General features: G+C 40.6%; 1 protein-coding gene across 1 annotated transcript; it reads right to left on the reverse strand.

Annotated features, from left to right (window-relative positions):
• Nucleotides 1-1024: 1024 nt before the first annotated feature.
• On the reverse strand, nt 1025-1979 carry GAST (gastrin). The gene is made up of 2 exons (XM_044675994.1): nt 1711-1979; nt 1025-1193 (listed from the first exon to the last, which is right to left on the reverse strand). The coding sequence occupies exons 1-2, from the start codon at nt 1919-1921 to the stop codon at nt 1093-1095; spliced, it is 312 nt and encodes a 103-aa protein (XP_044531929.1). The 5' UTR covers nt 1922-1979; the 3' UTR covers nt 1025-1092.
• Nucleotides 1980-19737: the final 17758 nt, after the last annotated feature.

A 19737-nucleotide genomic window follows, 5' to 3' on the forward strand; every position in this document is an offset into this window, starting at 1 on the left:
AGTGAGTTGGTTGTATAGTTAGAATCAGAACTCCAGGGCTCCTAATCTAGTGGGTTTTTTTGTTTTTTGTTTTTTTCTGCTATCCTCCCTCTCCATAGATTTTGGTTTGTTTTTTTTGGTGGGGGGAGTGGAATGGGAAAAGAGGGAAGAGAGTTGAAATATTGATTCTTTTTTTCTTAACCCTTTCCTTCTGCTTTAGAATCAATACTGAGTATTGGTTACAAGGCAGAAGAATGGTAAGGGCTAAGCAATTGAGGTTATGTGACTTGCCCAGGGTCAGAGAACTAGGAAGTGTCTGAGACTAGATCTGAATCCAGGACGTCTTGTCTCTAAGCCTGGCTCTCTATCCACTGAGCCTCCTCATTGCCCTTTGGTGACTGTCTTTTACTCAGCGTGTTTTTTTAGTGTAATGAATGCTAGCTTTGGAATCAGAACACCGCATACCAAATCCTGATTTTGTTACCCTGTGCATGACCTTTTTGGGGGTTGCTCCAACTTCCTGAAACATCTATTTTATCATTGGTAAAATGGGGATAGTACCTGCGATGCGATAAAGCAGTGATTCCCAAAGTGGACGCTACCACCCCCTGGTGGGTGCTGCAGTGATCCAGGGAGGGCGGTGATGGACACACTTTTTTTTATATTACATTCTATTCTGAGTTCAATAAATAGTTTCATGATTTCCAGGGGGCACTAAGTAATATTTTTTCTGGAAAGGGGGCGGTAGGCCAAAAAAGTTCAGGAACCACTGCAGTATAAAGGCTATAAAGCCTCCCTGGCTTGGGGGTGAAGAAAACAAAGGAAATGTCAAGTTGTTTCTCCTCATCTCCATTATGATATCCGTAGTGGGACAAAAATCCATTTAATGCCTGTTCTCTTTGTCTGAGTGGGAGAGGGCAGCTCCCTCTGGACTCCCTCCCATGATCTCTATTCCCCATTCTTTCCCTCCCCAACCCCAGCACTCTACACTTCAACCATCCCATGAGCAAGAGGCTGACAATGCCATAGCATGAGAGAATGTTTATTCTGAGTTGGCCATGGAATAGATGGTAGGATGGAAGGCAGGTAGGGGTAGGACAGGAGTGGTGAATTCTAGGAGAGCTGGGCCCTTTCCTCGGCACTGCGGCGCCCAAAATCCATCCAGCCATATGCCTCATCCTCTTCCAGCCATGGCCCTTGCTTCTTGGACAGATCTGGTGGTAGGAGAGAAGGGATATTTGGAGAAATAAGAGGACTAAGGGCAGAGGGGATGAATTGGAACAGAGGAGGTAGCCTGTGTTCTTAAGCCTCAGACCTGAATTCCCAGAACAACTTATTGGACTTGAGTTCAGAAAGATTCGAGGCAAGTCAATCTCTCTAGATCTCAGTTTCCTAATGTGTAGAATGAGGGGGCAGTACTTGGCCTCTTCTAGTTCTTTTTTTTTTTTAAACCCTTACCTTCTGTCTTAGAATCAATGCTTTATATTGGTTCCAAGGCAGAAGTGGAGCAAGGACCAAGGAATGGAGGTCAAGTGACTTACCCAGGGTCACACAGCTAGGAAGTGTCTGAGGCCAAATTTGAACCTAGGACCATGCATCTCTAGACCTGGGTCTCAATCCACTGAGCCACCCAGCTGCCCCCCTCTTCCAGTTCTAAATTCCTGATTTTGAGACATGGTGTTTGTTTCCCCATCCTTAATCAGCTGTTGGGGAGGCTTTGGCAATTCCTACCTGCTGTGAGGTAAGGAAGGTCCTGAGGGCCGAGTTGTCTTCGGTGGTGGGAAGGGGAACCCAGGGAAGCCGGCCATCTCAGGCCCTGGCTCCTGCTGGCTTCAGAGCCTGGAGGAGTGTCCTGGAACAGGGCTTTGGGCTTTGGTGAGGCATCAGAGAAGGTGGCCAGAACCAGAGCGGAGATCAGCATGTATCCCAACAGCTTCGGCATCCTGTCTGCAAAGGGTATATAATTTGTCGTAAGAGGAAAGACGTGCCCATTGGAGAGCTCCTTTGCCCTCCACCAATAGGGCTCCTTCTCTCCTGCTTCTCACAGTCAGAGGATCGTAGAGTTTAGCACTAGGAAGGACCTTCGACATCATCCAACATCTATCACATTCCATAGAGGACTATAGAGAGACTGGAAAAATATTAAGCAGCAGCAGCATTCCTGTTTGAAATCTTGGAATTCCCCCAATGCAGGACTTTGTCCATTACACTAAACGAGTGGGAATTACCAGTTTTCCCTAGAAAACTAGATGACATTCTCATACTCCTCTTCCTCCAGTACCTGCCAATATACTACCTTTGCTGAACCAAGGAGGCTCCCAGCTCTTACTTTTCTCAAAGCAACTGAAAACTAAATAGCTGGCAGAATGCCCTAGAAGAGGGAATCTTGGGCTTTTTTGCCTTGGGAATTGTGGAATCTACAGTACTTCCTCCCAGCCCTACCACTATTAGGACTTCAATCATATATCTCTTGGCCACCTTGACGGGGCAGCTGTATGGCTCAGTGGATTGAGAGTCAGGCCTAGAGATGGGAGGTGCCAAGTTCAAATCTGACCCCGGACACTTTCTAACTGTGACCTTGGGCAAGTCATTGAATCCCCATTGTCTAACCCTCACTGTTCTTCTTTGGAAGCTAGCATTGACTCCTAAGAAGGACAGCAAGGGTTTTAAAAAAGAAAAGTCTTAGAGCAATGACAGGATCCAGTTTACCCCATCTTTGAGGATGTGGCCAGAGTCACTATTCTGATGTAAAATGGTGTAGGATGGTGGTGGGATCCTTCCTGTTTATTCCCATTCAGAGAGGTGTCCTGAGTTCCCCTGAGGAGCCTGGACCCTCCAGCTTGGTGTTTGCCACCTCCTGGGTGGGTTCCAGGCTACCTATAGGGAGGATGTCCTTCCCTTCCCCATAACTTTCTCCCTTCCCTGGATTTCTCACCTGTAGGGCTCCTGAGGAGGGTCTTGGATGGAGGTGGAAATTCTTCAGTGTGTTCTGGGTGTGATCTGCTCTTGGGGAGAACAAGCTCCCTTTATAGTCCTGAGGCCCCTCCTTCTACCTCCCCTCTTCCATGAGGTCAGAGGAAGGAAAGATGGAGAGGAGATGGGTATGGGGGAGGTGGAGGCACAGCTGGAAAGCTCACCAACACCCTCCTTTGATGACTGGTTACAGCTTATAATCAGGAACTGCTGTGGACCGCCGGAACAGACCATACGCAACCAGCATTTATTAAACTCCCATTATGAGCCAGGCAGCATTGTGCTAGGCACTGGAGATGCAAAGCCAAAAATGAGAATCATTTTATCTGACCATAACACAGACATTCTATTTCTCAGTACCCCAAGGCAGAGAGTGAAGGGGATGGGGCGGGGGCTGAGGGATGAAGGAAAGGAGGCTCCTTAGGGTTGAGAGGAGGTCTTCTCCCCTTCTCCCCTTCTCCCCTTTCCTTAGAATGAGATGATCAGAGCCCTGGGCTTCCTCTTCTCTAGAGCAGACCATCCCTAGCCCCTGAAGGCAGAGGGATGGATCAGATGGCCTTGGAATCAAAGGAAGAAAATTTCCAGAGCCCACAGGAGTGGGGCTGGTCGTGATGGAGAGAGCAGATATGTATTGATCTTTCTTTCCCTGCTCTCAGGTTTGGCAAATAGAACGTGCATTATTATCAGGGGGCAATGGGCCATGCATTGATAATGCACTTCCTTGCTTGTCCTGTTTACTAACTCAAAGGTGCCTGCTGGACAGCTGCTCAGCATCTCTGTCCAAGCCCCAAGCCCAAGGCAGTACATTTCTCTGCCAGCTGTTCCTCTGCACAGGGCCCTTAAACTCTTGTCCTTTCCATTTGAAGCTTCTTTCCTTCTTGCTCTTTTGAATTAGGTCTGATTCTGTTGGCAAAACCTACCACCATCTTTCCTCTTTGGACTGTTCCTTCTTATCCCTAGCCCATAAGTAAGGGTGTGATGTGCCCATGTGGTCTCCCTTATTCATCTTTAAGGGAGCTCTACTGGGTGCCTGTCAGGTGGTCCTATAATCTTCTTTATTATTGTCTTCGATAGTGTTCTTGATTGGCATTTTCTTAAGTCTATTTTAACAGTAAGGCCTCAATAATTCCTGGCAATTTAGGAATTTGTGATGACTTGGTCTGCTTCGATTCTTGATGATGGACCACTGGTTTAGCATAATTCTTTTTGACTTTTTCTTCTGGTGCTTGGGAAGAGAATTTTTCACAAAGCAGTGCAAATCCAGTGGGTTTTCCTTAGTCTTTGTACTTCTTAACCTTTCTGCACCATTAGCCTTGTCCTCTCATATAATCATTCTTTTGAATATTCTTTTCTCCTTTTCCTTTTGTGCTACTCTCTCCTAGTTTTCCTCTTACCTGTCGGACTTTTCCTTCTTAGTCTTCTTGAATCTGATTAGTAAATTATTCTAGACAAAGACTCAAGAAGTTAAGGATTCCTTCAATGCCCCTTTGACTTAAGGAATGAGTCTATCTTTGAAATATTTTTCTCAACCATCCACCTCATTTTTAGTTACATTATCAACCTGAGTGGGTTAGGCCCCCATTACTTTTTTTATTTCTTTAAACTCTTACCTTCTATCTTAGAATTGATCCATTCCAAGGCAGAAGTTAGGCATTTGAGGTTAAGTGACTTGCCCAGGGTCACACAGCTAGAAAGTATCTGAGGCCAGATTTGAACCCAAGTCTTCCTAATTCTAGGCCTGGCATTCTATCCACTAAGCTGCCTATCTGTTCCTGTTACATCTTTCAATTAGGTCTTCCTATCTAAATTCTTTTCTCATTACCATTCTTGGTAGTGAAGAATTCATCCTTCATCTCATCAATGTCACTTCTCTGATCAAATATCTTCACTGGCCTCCTATTTCCTTCTAAAAATGTTTAAACTCCCTACCTAGCATGGCAAGAAAGTCTTTCTGCAGTTTGGCATTTCACTATTCATCTGAACTTTTCTCCTCCCCCTTGTCAAATTACCTGACATTTGGTTTCCTACCTATTATGTTTATTTAAAAAAAAAAAACAACACCAAAAAAAAAAACCTTATCTTCAGCCTTAGAATTGATTTTAAGCATTGGTTCAAGGGCTAGACAATAGGGGTTAAATTTCTTGCTCAGGGTCACACAGCTGGGCAGTGTCTCAGGTCAGATTTGAACCCAGGTCCTCCTGACTTCAGGATTGACTTTCTATCCACTGTGCTACCTAGCTACTATTGCCTCTTATGTTTATGTTGTTCCTGATTCATGGAATATCATTCACTGTTCTCTTTGCCTGATGAGTTTCTTCTTCTCTTTTTAAAGTCCATATCAAATACTACCTTTTTCAGGAAGACTTTCTTGTCCCTGTTTTTGAAAGGATCTTTCAAACTCCCTCAGATTTCAAATAACATTTGCTCCTGCTCGAACGTACTTACCATGTGTGATTGGTATTAGATATCTAGATATCTGTGTTTGTATCTTAGCTCCCTGGCAGATTATAAGCTCCCTGAAGGCAGGATTCATATTTAACCTAGACTTTGTGTGTTTCCCAGAACCTCAAAAACTTCATAGATGTTTTTTGGATCAAAATGAACAATAAAATCTTGTCCGTGAAAAATGTGAGGTGAGGGGCATCTGGGTAGCACAGTAGATAGAGCACCAGACTTGGAGTTGGAAGGACCTGGGTTCGAATTTGGCCTCAGATACTTCCTAGCTGTGGGACCCTGGGAAAGTCATTTCACTCTGATGGCTCAGCACTTGCTGCTCTTCTGTCTTACAAGTCACATTAAGAAAGAAGGCAAGAATTTAGGGGGGGAAAAGCCATGGGACTGAGAAATTTCTGTGGAAAGGAGGTCTATTTGCAATTGGCATTTTCCCATGAATTTTCATGAGACTTCACTTTTTTTTTCTCTTTTTTAAAAATTGAAACAATTTATTTTATTTAATTGATTAATTAAGAAAAATTTTCCATGGTTACATGATTCATGTTCTTTCCCTCACTTCCTCCCACCCTGCTCATGTAGCCATTGAGCAATTCCACTGGGTTTTTCAATGTGTCATTGATCAAGACCTATTTCCATATTACTGATATTTGCTCTAGGGTGATCATTAGAGTCTGCATCCCCAATCATATCCCGATTGACCCATGTGATCAAGCAGTTGTTTTTCTTCTGTGTTTCTATTCCCACAGTTCTTTGGATGTGGACAGCATTCTTTCTCCTAAGTCCCTCTGCATTGTCCTAGGTCATTCATTGCATTGCTGTTAGTAAAGAAGTCCATTAGATTCAATTATGCGACAGTGTATCAGTCTCTGTGTATAAGGTTCTCTTGGTTCTGTTCCTTTTCACTCTGCATCAGTTCCTGGAGGTGGTTCCAGTTCACATGTAATCCTCCAATTCATATTCCTTTGAGCACAATAGTATTCCATCACCAGCAGATACCACAATATGTTCAGCCATTCCCCAATTGAAGGGGCATCCCCTCGTTTTCCAATTTTTTTGCCACCACAAAGAGTGGCTATAAATATTTTTGTACAAGTCTTTTTCCTCATTATCTCTTTGGGGTACAAACCCAGCAGTGGTATGGCTGGATCAAAGGGCAGACAGTCTTTTAAAGCCCTTTGCGCACAGTTCCAAATTGCCCTCCAGAATTGTTGGATCACTTCACAACTCCACCAGATACTTCACTTTTTTTTATTAGACATTTATTAATATTCGTTTTTAATTTGTTTACATACTTTATGCCCATACTTTCCCCTTCACCCCCCCGCTCTTCCCCCACCCATGGCCAACGCACATTTCCACTAGTTGTAACATGTGTCCTTGTTCAGGGTCTATTTCCCATTCATGTCCACCTCAGTCCATGCATTCAAGCAATTGTTTATCTTATATGTTTCCTCTCCTGCAGTCCTTCCTCTGAATGTGGGTAGCATCTTTACCATAAATCCCTCAGAGCTGTCTTGTGTCATTGCAGTGCTGCTGGTACAGGAGCCCATTACATTTGATTTTACCATAGAATATCAGTCTCTGTGTACAATGTTCTTCTGGCTCTGCGCCTTTTGCTCTGCATCACTTCCTGGAGGTCTCTCCAATTTGCATGGAATTCCTCCAGTTTATTATTCCTTTTAGCACAATAGTATTCCATCACCCGCATATACCACAATTTGTTCAGCCATTCCCCAATTGAAGGACATCCCCTCATTTTCCAGTTTTTTGCCACTACAAAAAGCACAGCTATAAATATTTTCGTACAAGTCTGTTTATCTATGATCTGTTTGGGGTACAAACCCAGCAATGGTATGGCTGGATCAAAGGGCAGGCAGTCTTTTATAGCCCTTTGGGCATAGTTCCAAATTGCCAGCCAGAATGGCCAGATCATTTCACAACTCCACCAGCAATGCATCAATGTCCCGATTTTGCCACATCCCCTCCAACATTCATTACTCTCCCCTTCTTTCATTTTAGCCAATCTGCTAGGTGTGAGGTGATACCTCAGAGTTGTTTTGATTTGCATTTCTCTAATTATTAGAGATTTAGAACACTTTCTCATGTGCTTATTGATACTTTTGATTTCTTTACCTGAAAATTGCCTATTCATGTCTCTTGCCCATTTATCAATTGGGGAAGATACTTCACTTTTTAAAAGTGAAGGTGCCAAGGGCAGCTGGGTAGCTCAGGATTGAAATCCAGGCCTAGAGATGGGAGGTCCTAGGTTCAAATCTGGCCTCAGACACTTCCCAGCTGTGTGACCCTGGACAAGTCACTTGACCTCCATTGCCTAGCCCTTACCACTCTTTTGCCTTGGAGCCAAAACACAGTATTGACTCCAGGAGGGAAGGTAAGGGTTTAAAAAAAAAAGTGAAGGTGCCAGAATGGAGTCACCTCTCCAAATCTAACCTTTGGCTCCTGGAGGGCAGTAACTGTTTTTGTCTTTGTATCTTTCCCACGTGGTAGCCCATATATCTTTTTTTGAATAAAAATTGATTTTATTCATATATAGAACTCCCAGTGAGGTAACCACCTGTACCAATGCAGTTCTATGACTATAAAACTATAATTTTAGAGAGTTGTCTAGGGATACTGAGAGATTAAGTGGCTTCCTTGAATGACACAGAAATTATGTCAGAAGTTGGGCTAAAATCTAGGACTTCCTGGCTCCAAGACTGGCTTTTTATCCACTCTGCCATGTAACCCATGGTAGGCTTTTTTGTTTTTTTGTTTTTTTTTTCTTTAAGAGCCTACCTCAGAGTAAGCTCTTAACAAAATGCTGAATGAATGCTGAATGTAATACCAGTCCCACCCTCACATGACTTCAGGTTATCAACTACTTTGCAAAATGTGTTGCCAAGTGGGAACTTAAATGGGGGTGGGGGGTGGTTTAGAGATGTGGCAGAGAGGAAGAGAGAAGGTAAGTAGAGAATTAAGAGGGAAAGGAGAAGAATGAGTTGGCCACCAGTCAGAATAGGGGAAGGAAATGCTACCCATTGAAGAACTAAGGCTCATAGATGTGGTTCTGATACAGTGAGTTCTGAAAATGAGTTTTATACTGGAAGTTAAATGATAGAATCTCAGCTTTGAAAGGATGACCTCAGAAGCCATCTAGTCCAACTCTACCCAAAGTATGAATTGCCTCTACAAGATCTCAGAAAGGTGACTCTTCAATATTTATCTATTTTTACAGTCATTTGTTATGTCTCTTTCTTACTGTACCCCATGAATTGAAGAAAAGACCTAAAGTCTTCCAAAGTTGTTTTCTTTATAATAGTATTTACATTGTATAAATTGCCCTCCTAGTTCTTTTCCCTTCACTCTGCAGATCATGAGTTCACAGAGATCTTCCCAGGTTTCTCCCAAATGGTCTATTTTGCCATTTATTTGGTTCATCATAACATTCCATTACATTCATATACTATAATTTGTTTAGCCACTTCCCAATAGCTGGGCAGTTCCTTAGTTTAATTTAATGTCTGTCCAGACTAGCACGATTCCTTTCCATGTGGTATTCCAAATTAACCAAGTTCAGATCTCCCACTAACTTGGTATGCGACCTTAGTCAAGATATCTCTTTACCAGTCTCCTTGAATTTTAATTTCCTCATTTGTAAATTGAGGGGGTTAAACTAAAGAACTTCTAAGATCCCTTTTAACCATGATGTTTTATGATTCTATGACTTGACAGCATTTCATTCATAATTTACAATACAATAATTTATTTAATTTTTTTCATTCATAATTTATCCAACTCATCCATTTATTCATCCATCCATCTATCCATCTGTTCATTCATCCATTCATCATCTATCCATCATTAAAATTTAACCTGGAATAGAGGGAAAACCAATGAATTTAGAATCAGATGGCCTGGCTTGGAATCCCAACTCTATTAGTTCCCAGCTGGGTGATCCTGGACAAGTCATTTAATCTCTGAGCCTCAGTTTCTTAATCCAAAAAAATGTTGATATCAATTATTAATGCCACCCACTTTGTAGGGTTATTGTGAAAATCAAATGAGATGCTTTGTCTGAAAAATGCTTTGTAAAATTATAGTGCTATATAAATGAACATTGACTACTGTTAGTATAACATTTAGAACTGGAAGGGATCTTAGAGAGCCCTCTTCATTTGAAAGAGGTAGATATGAAGGCCTAGAAAGGGAAGTAAGTTGGTCAAGGTCACACAGTTTAACTATCAGAGATTAGATTTGAATCCAGGTCTTCTGACTCCAAGTAGAGTACACTTTCCTCTATATTATGATTTAAATTAAAAAAATTACAAAATACATATGTAGTCAGGGTGATCAGGTAAATCCCCAGTGGCAATTATCAAATATAAACAATGTGCAAGACACTCTTCTATTCTCTCCTGGCCTTCATTTCCCCTTTATCACTAAATATGTGCCAGTTCTTTAGTTTAACTTTGCTTTATCCTTTGCTTTTGACTTTTATTTGCTTTGTTTATTTGCTTTGATCCTTTTTGATCCCTGCTCTTGCCCTGGCATGTGGGCACCCTGTGACTTTTGCTTTATCAGGCCAGCTTAGCGTGCTCTTGGGTCACATGTTGCATTTCCCCCATTATTGTGTCCTTTCTTCTCCCCTAGTTCTGTCTCCTTCTCTGATGTTCTTTTCATTCCTAACCTGGATTTTAGATGATCAGTGGTGACTTCAGTAGGGTATAGTGGAAAGAAAAGTGAATTTGAAAATGGAAAGCCTAGATTAGAGTTCCTGGCTTGACCAGTGATGTGATCTTGACCTGGGATGTCCAGCCTGCGGGAAGGAGAAGCCTTTTTGTACTCCTGCCCTGGCCAGGCTGCAGCTGGGGGATGGGGCTCAGGGCAATGAGGAGAGTGAGAGGCCTGGAGTCTGTGCTGCACAAGGCTGAAAAGAGAACAGAATTCCTGGAGTTGAGGGAAGGATCATTGGTTAATCAGTCTCCAAACTTTTATTAACATTTACCATATTCGGGGGCATGAAAACACAAAGAGAAAAGGAAAATTAATTCTATAGAGGGAGACAGATACATGCCTATCTTTTTTTCCTTTAAAAAACCACAGTTTATGATTGGGGATGTAGACTTTAAATGAACACACTATTGCAAATATTATTAATATGGGAATAGACTTTGAACATTGACACATGTAAAACCCAGTGGAATTGCTCGTTGGCTACAGGAGGGGAGAGGGAGAAGGGGAGGGAAAGAACATGAATCATGGAACCATGGAAAAATATTCTAAATTAATTAGTTAAGTAAAAATGAAAAAGAGGGAAAAATAAATGTATTTTCCAAGACTCAAAAAAAAAAATCCCACATTACATTCTTTCTCAGTAACATCTTTAAGACAGAAGGGCAAGGACTGGACAAACAGGATTGAATAACTTGTCCAGGATCACACAACCAAGAAGTGTCTGAAATTTGAACCCAGGACCTTCTGACTCCAGACTTGTTGCTCTATCCACTGTGCCATCTTGCTGTCCCCCTTTCCTTCTTTTTATTATTAACTTGACAAACATAACCATGAAATCATGAATTTTCATCATGTCTGTTTTTAAAATGGTAGTTCCAACACTGCCTTTCTTCTGGGCATTCCCTTTTAAGTTTCTTTCTGCTCTTTTCTGTGTACCCTTTCAATGATTCACTGACATTCTTTTCATCTTTTAATTTAATATGTTTCGGTATTCTCTCCCTCCTCCCAAAAAAGACTTCCCTTGTAAGTGATTAAATGTAGTTATAGAATACAAATTCACGCATTGGTTGTGTGTGAAAATGTAGGTTTCTGTTTCAGCTTTAACAATAGAATTTTACTTGGGCAATCTTTGCCCATACTGATGTATCCTTTTGTGAATTTAGTGCTTATTAACAGTTGCCCACTGAAACTGATTTTTTCCCTTCAGTTCTGTAGTGTTAGAATATCTTTTCTTTTGAAGATGTGAAGTGTACATGTGCATAGACTGTTGAATTCACTTTTGTGCCATTTTTGTAAATATAATAGTTTTGCACAACCAAAAAAAAAATGTAGGTTTCATCTCTGTCAAGAAGTAGGAGCCCTGGGGGCAGCTAGGTGGCTGAATGGATTGGGAGTCAGGTCCAGAGATGGGAGATACTTCCTAGCTGTGTGACCCTGGGCAACTCACTTAACCCCCATTGCCTCACTCTTATCACTCTTCTGCCTTGGCAACAATACACAGTATTGATTTCAAGATGGACTGTAAGGGTTTTAAAAAAAGAAGTGGAAGCCCAAGATTCATCATTATTCTTCTGGAGAATTGATTAGTCTCTGCATTTAGCAGAATTCTAATTCTTTCCCAGCAATTTTCCTTCACGATGTTGTAGTCATTATATATGATCCTTTTTTTCCCCCTCTTTGAAAGCAAGTTTATAAATATATTGAATGTTTCATGGAAGTCACTTGAAAATCCATTTGTTTTTTTCCCTACCATCTTTGGGAATTTCTTTATGACATGCATAATTTCCTTTTCCGAGATTGTTACTTAAAATCTTTATTTTCTTTTTCTGCTAATCTGGCTATTTCATGGTTTTGTAATTATCTTCTCATTTTGATTAAGTTATCAGTTTTATTGACATATAATTAGGCATAATAATGTGTTTTCTCTTTATTTTTTCTTTATTTGTTGTGAATTTTTTCTCTTTATTTGTTGTGAAGTCTCCTTTTTCACTTTTGATATTGGTGATTTAGTTTACCTTTTCTCTCTCTCACAATTTGTTAGTGGCTCATGTATTTCAAAAAGCAGTTCCTTTTGTCTTAACTTTTATTTTCATAATTTCTATTTTTGTTTTGGGCTGACAAGAAATTTTTGCTTTCAAATTTTGGTGAGGGTGTATTCTAACTTGTTAATTTATTTTTTCTTTTGTTGATGAAAGTGTTTAGAGAAATACATTTTCTTGTAAGGGCTTATTATATTATCTCACTATTATAATTTCCTTTGGCGAAATGATCTATATTTATATTTTTATTTTATTTATACATGTTTATATTTTTAACCCAATAGTTCTTTAAGATTACATTGTCATCTTCATTTAATCTGGAATCTTTTCTTCAAAGGCACTCTATTGATTACCATTTTTATTGTGGTAAGGCCAGTAATGGATTTTAAAAAATATTTCTTCTCTTTTGTATTTGTTAATGATGTTTTTATACCCTAGGATAGGACATGGTCAATTTTTTGCAAATATGCCACACACAGTTAAAGAATATGTTTCTTTTTAAATTCTATTTTGATCCTTAACTTTTTAAAATTAGATTTCTTTAGCTCTGAAAGAAGAACACCAAGATCCTTAACTATTTTCTTTTTTCTATCTGTTCCTCTGGGTAATTTGATAATTTTTTTCATCATGGGCACATGTATATATTAGTACTATATGATTACCTATGATACCTTTGAGCATAATATGATTCCTTGTTCTTTTCTTTTAACCATGTTAAAATGGTATTCATAAACCTTTCCTTAGCTCATGCAGGATTCTTAGTAACTCAATTAGTAAAAATCTCTATGAAATATATTTCTGCTCCCAGAATTAACTTCTTACTAATTGGTGGTTGGAATTTGGCCCTTGACCCTGTACCTATCTCTCTACTTTTTAGACTTTAATGGGTTTTGTATGATTTGTAACCCCTTCACAGCTGTGACTCTTTCTTTGTGTTCTTTGTTTGAAACCAATATAAAATAAACTCAAAACTCCATGAAGTTGGAGCAGCTATGGGCTAACCACTAGTCTGGCTGTTCTCAGTTTTCTGTTTCCTGCCTTTTCAATCCAACGCCACTAAACGCCACTCAGGACCCCCAAAAATATAGAGCTGGCTCTCTATAGTAGTGCCATGTTTGTTCTTTTTTTAAAATTTTAGACTTGACTTAGAAATGGGTGCTGTTTTTCCATGTTTGGTTTTGTGTTTTCAGTACAAGATTTTAATGTGGATGTATCCGTTAATCCCTTATTTAAGACTGTAAGGAAGGCAGATACATGAAAGATATAAATTCTATAGAATATCAGCTATGGGGTTTTAAAAGTGCCTTCCACACATTTTATCCCATTTGAGTTTCCTACTTGGGAGAGAGGCCTCCTTTCATCCCAATGTTTTATAGGTGAGGAACCTTGTGACATCCAGGAATGTTGGGAAAGACTAGCAGTGGGATTTGAATCTAGGTCCAGCCCCTGCCCCCCCCATTTCTCTCCTAGTGAGACTCTTGGCAGAAGCGATGCAGCATACTTCCCTACCCTGTGACAACAGAACAGGGCATTCCTAGAAACAGGCTGAGATCACTGAGTGGCAAACCACTGTCATCCAGGACGTGATGCCTGTCATCCCCGACCAGTCCTGCAACTTCCTAATCAGTTATTGAGAACAAAATTATGAATGTCTATTGCTTGGTCAATCATCCAGCCCTTGGCAACCTTAGCTTTTGGGACTGTATGATGTAGCTATTTACGCTATTGGAAGTGTTTGTGTCAACACTGTGACCAATTGCTCCTGAGAGAGGAAGTTGATTCACACGTTCTGGGTATCACCTGCTGTCTACTGCTGATAAAGGGAAAGGAAGTCAGTGGGGTACCAAGTCCATCCTTATATACAGCCACAGAAATATTGGTTGAAGAATGACTTGTGTATGTCTACCACCCTGGGAAAGAACTGATAAATAGAAACAAGCAAGACAGTTTTATATACATATACACACATATATCTCTCTCTTTATTTTTTGGTCAGATGATGCCTCCTCTAGTGCAGAGAGAGAATGAAAAGAGGGAGAGACTTGGGAACTTTCATGTAACTCCCCAAAGTTCTACCTGTTGGAGATTAGGGGGAAGAAAAGCATATAAGGGCTTTCTATGTGCCAGGCACTGTGCTAGGCATTTTACAAATACTTTCTCACATCATCTTCATAACAATCTTGGGAGGTAGGTGCATTATTCATTGACATTTTACAGTTGAAGAAACTGAGGCTGAAAGTGACTTGCCTGGGACTACTCAGCTGATTTGAATTCAGATCTTCTTGACTTTAGGCCTAGTATTCTATTTACTTTGCTACCTGGCTTAGGTTTCAGACTTGATAATGTGATAGATTTCCCTTGGCTTCTTTTATCCATTTACCCAACCTTTGAAAAATATGTTTTTCCAGTTAATGAGCTTTTTTTTCTTTCCCTACCACTTCTTCTCCACTCTTACCACTCAACACTTCCCCCAAAACCCTTGTAACAAATATGCACTCCCCAATTTGCCCTGTTAAAAAATGAATATAATCTTCATATTGAGTTCATCATCTATTTGTCAGGGGTCAACTCTTTTTCTTATATGTCCTTTTGAAATCTTCCAAACCTTGCATTAGTCACAGAATTTCAGAGTTGTCAGGGACCTCAGAAGCCCATCTACACCAGGTCCTAAAAAACATTTTCTTTTGGAATTACATAAAAGAGGCCACAAGATCTCAAAGGGAAAGGTTCAGTGCTATCTCCCCAAAGTAGAATATTTGGGGTTCATTTTAACTACTGGTGCCTGTTCTATTTCTCCTAAGTGCATTGAACATATTAAAAAATTGAGAGCTCCTACCACTAAAAAGAAGTTCAGAGCAATTTTAGGAGCAACAGGGTTTTGTAGACAATGGATCCCTTGCTATGGGGAAATTACTAAGCCCGTTATAGCACTAACAAGAGATTCAGTCCCTGAACTGCTTAAATTAGAGCCAGAACACCTGTCAGCTCTGTCAAATCTAAGACAGGCTATTCTGTCTGCCCTTGCGCTAGGCATCCCAGATTATAACAAGCCATTTACCTTATATATACATGAGTGGAAAGGGGTAGCTTCAGATGTTTTAACTCAAACTTTGGGCCCTTCTCAGTGCCCAGTTGCTTATTATTCAGCCCAAATGGACCCCGTAGCTTCAAGAGCACCACCATGTCTTAGAGGCTTAGCTGCCACAGCTTTATTAGTAACAAAAGCTGTTGATCTAGTATTGGGGTGCCCATTAACAATTATGTGCTCACATAAAGTATGTTGCTAAAGCATACAACACAGGCATTTTCTGATCAAAGAATTACAAGGTATGAAATAACCTTATTAAATAATGAAAATATTACTTTAAAATATTGTACAACTCTAAATCCTGCCACCTTATTTCCTGATTTGCCAGTCTCAGGAGAACCATTATACAATTGTGAAATACTAGTATCCATGGCTGAAAAGTCTCAAGATAATCTCCTGATCACTCCTTTAGACAATCCAGATCTAGTCTTATTTACTGATGGTTCTTTTATGAGGGATGGTATACGCTACACTGGTGCTGCTATAGTTACAGAATTTGCCACTGTGTGGTCAGCTTCACTGCCCTCAAACATAAGTGCTCAAGGTGCAGAACTCATAGCCCTAAAACATGCCTGTATAATTGCCTAAGATAAAAAGGCAACAATTTGTACAGATTCTAGATATGCATTTGGAATTTGTCATTCAGTGTGTATGTTATGATTTCAGAGAGGACTTTTAACCTCAACTGGAAAATCTATAGCTAATGCAAAAATTATTAATGAAGTTCTTTCTGCTCTCCAGCTACTTGAAGCCCTAGCTGTAGTTCATTGCTCTGCCCATACAGGTGGCACTGACCCTGTCTCTAAGAGAAATAACCGGGTAGATACTGCTGCAAAGCTAGCATAGAAGGGCCTGAATTAATTTTAACATTATCAACCACTGATGACTTAAATTTATCACTTTCCTATAATGAGAAGGAAGTAGAAAAATGGAAGCAGAAATTTAAAGCTAAACAGATAAATGGAGTATAGGTGTTCTCTGAGGGGGAAAACCTTGCTCCCTAGAAGTTTTTATCACCAAATTTGCCAATCTATGCATAAAAATGGTCATTTTGGTACCCAGGACATCGGGGGCTCTGTTAAAAGAGTATGGGTAGCTCCTGGAATAACTGCTATAGCCTCTAGAGCAGGGGTCATCAACCTTTTTGGCCGTGAGAGCCATAAACGCCACATTTTTTAAAATGTAATTTCGTGAGAGCCGTACAGTGCTCACAGTGTGCGCTCCTGTAACAGCACCTGAAAAAAATTGACTTTATGGCTCCTGCAGAAAGAGCCATATCTGGCCCTTAAAAGAGCCAGATATGGCTTGAGAGCCATACGTTGCTGACACCTGGTCTAGAACTAGTACTCTACCCACTGTACCATCTAGCTGCCCTCTTATCAAGCTTTATAGTTTATAAAATACATTTCTCATATTAATTCTATAAAGTAGATTATATAAGTATTATAATCCTCATTTTCATTTAAAAATTTTAATTCTGAACTTAAAGTTGTAATTTTTTTCTCATTCAAGTTTGTGGACCCTTGGCATGTTTGTAGATACCAGGTTTATAACCATTGGTCTAGAGCAGGGGTCGGCAACCTTTTTGGCCGTGAGAGCCATAAATGCCACATTTTTTAAAATGTAATTTCGTGAGAGCCGTACAGTGCTCACAGTGCGCGCTCCTGTAACAGTGCGCACTTCTGTAACAGTGCCTGAAAAAAAATTGACTTCATGGCTCCTGCAGAAAGAGCCATATCTGGCCCTCAAAAGAGCCAGATATGGCTCGAGAGCCATACGTTGCCAACCCCTGCTCTAGAGTGTGTGCAGCCTGCCCTACCTGCCAAGCATATAACCAACATGCCTTTCATGGCAAAGCTTTTGGTGGGTGTCCTCTGGCTTACACACCTTTTGAGCATCTGCAAATTGATTTTATAACAATGCCAAAGGCTGGGAATTATAAATTTTGTCTAATCATAGTGGATCAACTGACCAGATAGCCAGAAGCATTTCCCACTGTCTGATCCACAGCAGCTTTTGTTGCCAAGGTGTTTTTAAAAGAAATCATTCCTCATTTTGTCCTGCCTGCATATATTGATTCAGACAGGGGAAGTCGCTTTATCAATTTAGTTTTTTCTGAATCCTGTTTGGGGATATATTCCTGTTTGGGGATAACTCCCAAATTCCATGTACCATATCATCCCCAGAGCTCAGGCCAAATTGAAAGGATAAACAAAGAACTTAAAACTATGACTGGCAAATTATGCACTGAGACACATTTAAAATGACCTGAAATGAGTTCCGGGTTAAGATGGCGGCAGAGTAAGAAGCAGCTCTTAACCTCTCCTGACCGAAACATACAAAACTCCTCAAGGGGACATAAAAACAAGTCCAGACGAATGGAGGAACCCCACAACAGGGCACAGCGTGGAAGGTACGTGGAATCGAGACATTTCCAGGCTATAAAGGGCTCTCACTCAATCGCGGGCTGAGCAACCGCCCCACCCCCACCCCCTCCACACTCATCTATAGCTCCGAACCCAGCTAAAAAGAAATAGGGCAAGTTTGGGGCACCCATCGAGTCATCAGCAGCTCCGGGACCTGTTCCTGAGAGCAGCTAGACTTAGGACCCCATTAAGTCAAAAAAAGCACGCGAAATCTGAGCGCGCAGGAGCAGGACGCTGGGCGCAGAGTGCCGGCTGAGCAGAGGCGTGGGCGGAGGCAGACACAACCAGGAACTAAAGCCTAAGTGGGGAACCAGTGCAGACGGGTATACGACTGTGGAAGCAGCGCCCTGAGACTTGTAAAGAAACCTCCAGCAGAGGATCAAGCAAGAGGGCCCACCAGGGGGCTTGACCTTGGAAAAAACCAGAACTCAGACCTCAGGAGCCAAAAGATCGCGAACAAACACTGAGCGCGAGGATAAAGCTGAGAAGCTGCTGGGCTAATGATGGCTACTCAGCATCAGGAAGTTCAGAAGAGAAAGAATAATAACAAAAAGAAGAAGTCTTTAACACTTGACAGCTTTTACACAGAGAAAATCCAGACAACCGAGCAAACAGAGGAGGAGAACAAACAAGCATCCGGACCCTCCTCAAATAAGGAAAACTCCTCACAAGCTATGGAAGAGTTCAAAACTGAGATTCTGAGGAAAATGGAAGAGATCTGGCAAGAAAATAACAGTTTAAAAGGTAGAATCTTGCAATTGGAAAGTGAGGCTCAGAAATCAAATGAACTGATAAGCAAATTGAACACCAGAAATGACAAGATTGAAAAGGAATACCAAAAGATTATAGCCGATAACCAGTCCCTAAAGGCTAGAATCGAGCAATTAGAAGCTAATGATCTCTCAAGACAACAAGAACAAATAAAACAAAGTCAAAAGACTGAAAAAATAGAAGGAAATATGAAATATCTCAATGAGAGAGTGACAGACCAAGAAAACCGGTCTAGAAGAGACAATTTGAGAATAATTGGTCTTCCAGAAAAACCAGAAATTAATAGAAACCTGGACTCCGTACTAAAAGAAATTATTCAGCAAAATTGCCCTGAAGTCCTACAACAAGAGGGCAATATAGACATCGAAAGGATTCATAGAACAGCCACCATATTCGACCCAGAGAAGAAATCGGTTAGAAATATTATTGCCAAATTCAAAAGCTTTCAAGCAAAAGAAAAAATCTTACAAGAAGCCAGAAAGAGACAATTCAAATATCAAGGAGCACCAATCAGGATCACACAGGATCTGGCAGCCTCCACACTAAAAGACCGTAAGGCTTGGAATACAATATTCAGAAAGGCAAGAGAGCTGGGCCTGCAACCACGGATCAACTACCCATCAAAACTGACTATATATTTCCAGGGGAAAGTATGGGCATTCAACAAAATTGAAGAATTCCAGGCATTTGCACAGACAAGACCAGGGCTGAATGGAAAGTTTGATATCGAACCACAAAAATCGAGAGAAACCTGAAAAGGTAAATAAGTTACAGAGGGAAAAGAAAGAAAACTTATAATTTTTAAATTTGCCTTTTTAAGGGCCTCAGTGAGATCTGATTATCTGTATTCCTATGTAGAGAAATGTTATGTATAATTCTCTGTAGTGAACTCTATTCACTATTATAATATTCACTATTATAGTAATCAGAAGAATAATTTACAGGGTGAGGGTGGAACACTAAATAATCTAAGATGGCGTGGGAGATGGGAAAGAGGGGGTAAATAGCAGGGGATACCAAGAGAAACTTGAGTGAATAAAAAAATAGAATATTCTATTACACACAAAGAGGGCATGGAAGGGAGAGGGGACAAATACTATTATAAGAAGGAGAGGAAGAGAGCATTAAGAGGTAATAATCAAACCTTACTCTTAGTGTAATCAACCCGGAGAGGGAAGAGTAGTTAAACTATCCATTGGGAAATAAAACTCTTATCTAACCCTTCTGAGAAAGTTAGAAGGGATAAACCAAGGGGAACAGGGGAGTGGGGAGG

Source organism: Gracilinanus agilis, chromosome 4 (assembly GCF_016433145.1).
Source record: "Gracilinanus agilis isolate LMUSP501 chromosome 4, AgileGrace, whole genome shotgun sequence".
Taxonomy (NCBI): domain Eukaryota; kingdom Metazoa; phylum Chordata; class Mammalia; order Didelphimorphia; family Didelphidae; genus Gracilinanus; species Gracilinanus agilis.

Excerpts from the sequence above, each read along its gene's own strand:
- GAST (XM_044675994.1), bottom strand. The coding sequence starts at position 1,921 with ATGCCGAAGCTGTTGGGATACATGCTGATCTCCGCTCTGGTTCTGGCC. Across the intron at positions 1,194-1,710 it reads CCTTCCTTACCTCACAGCAG|ATCTGTCCAAGAAGCAAGGG; the intron begins GTAGGAATTGCC and ends TCCTACCACCAG.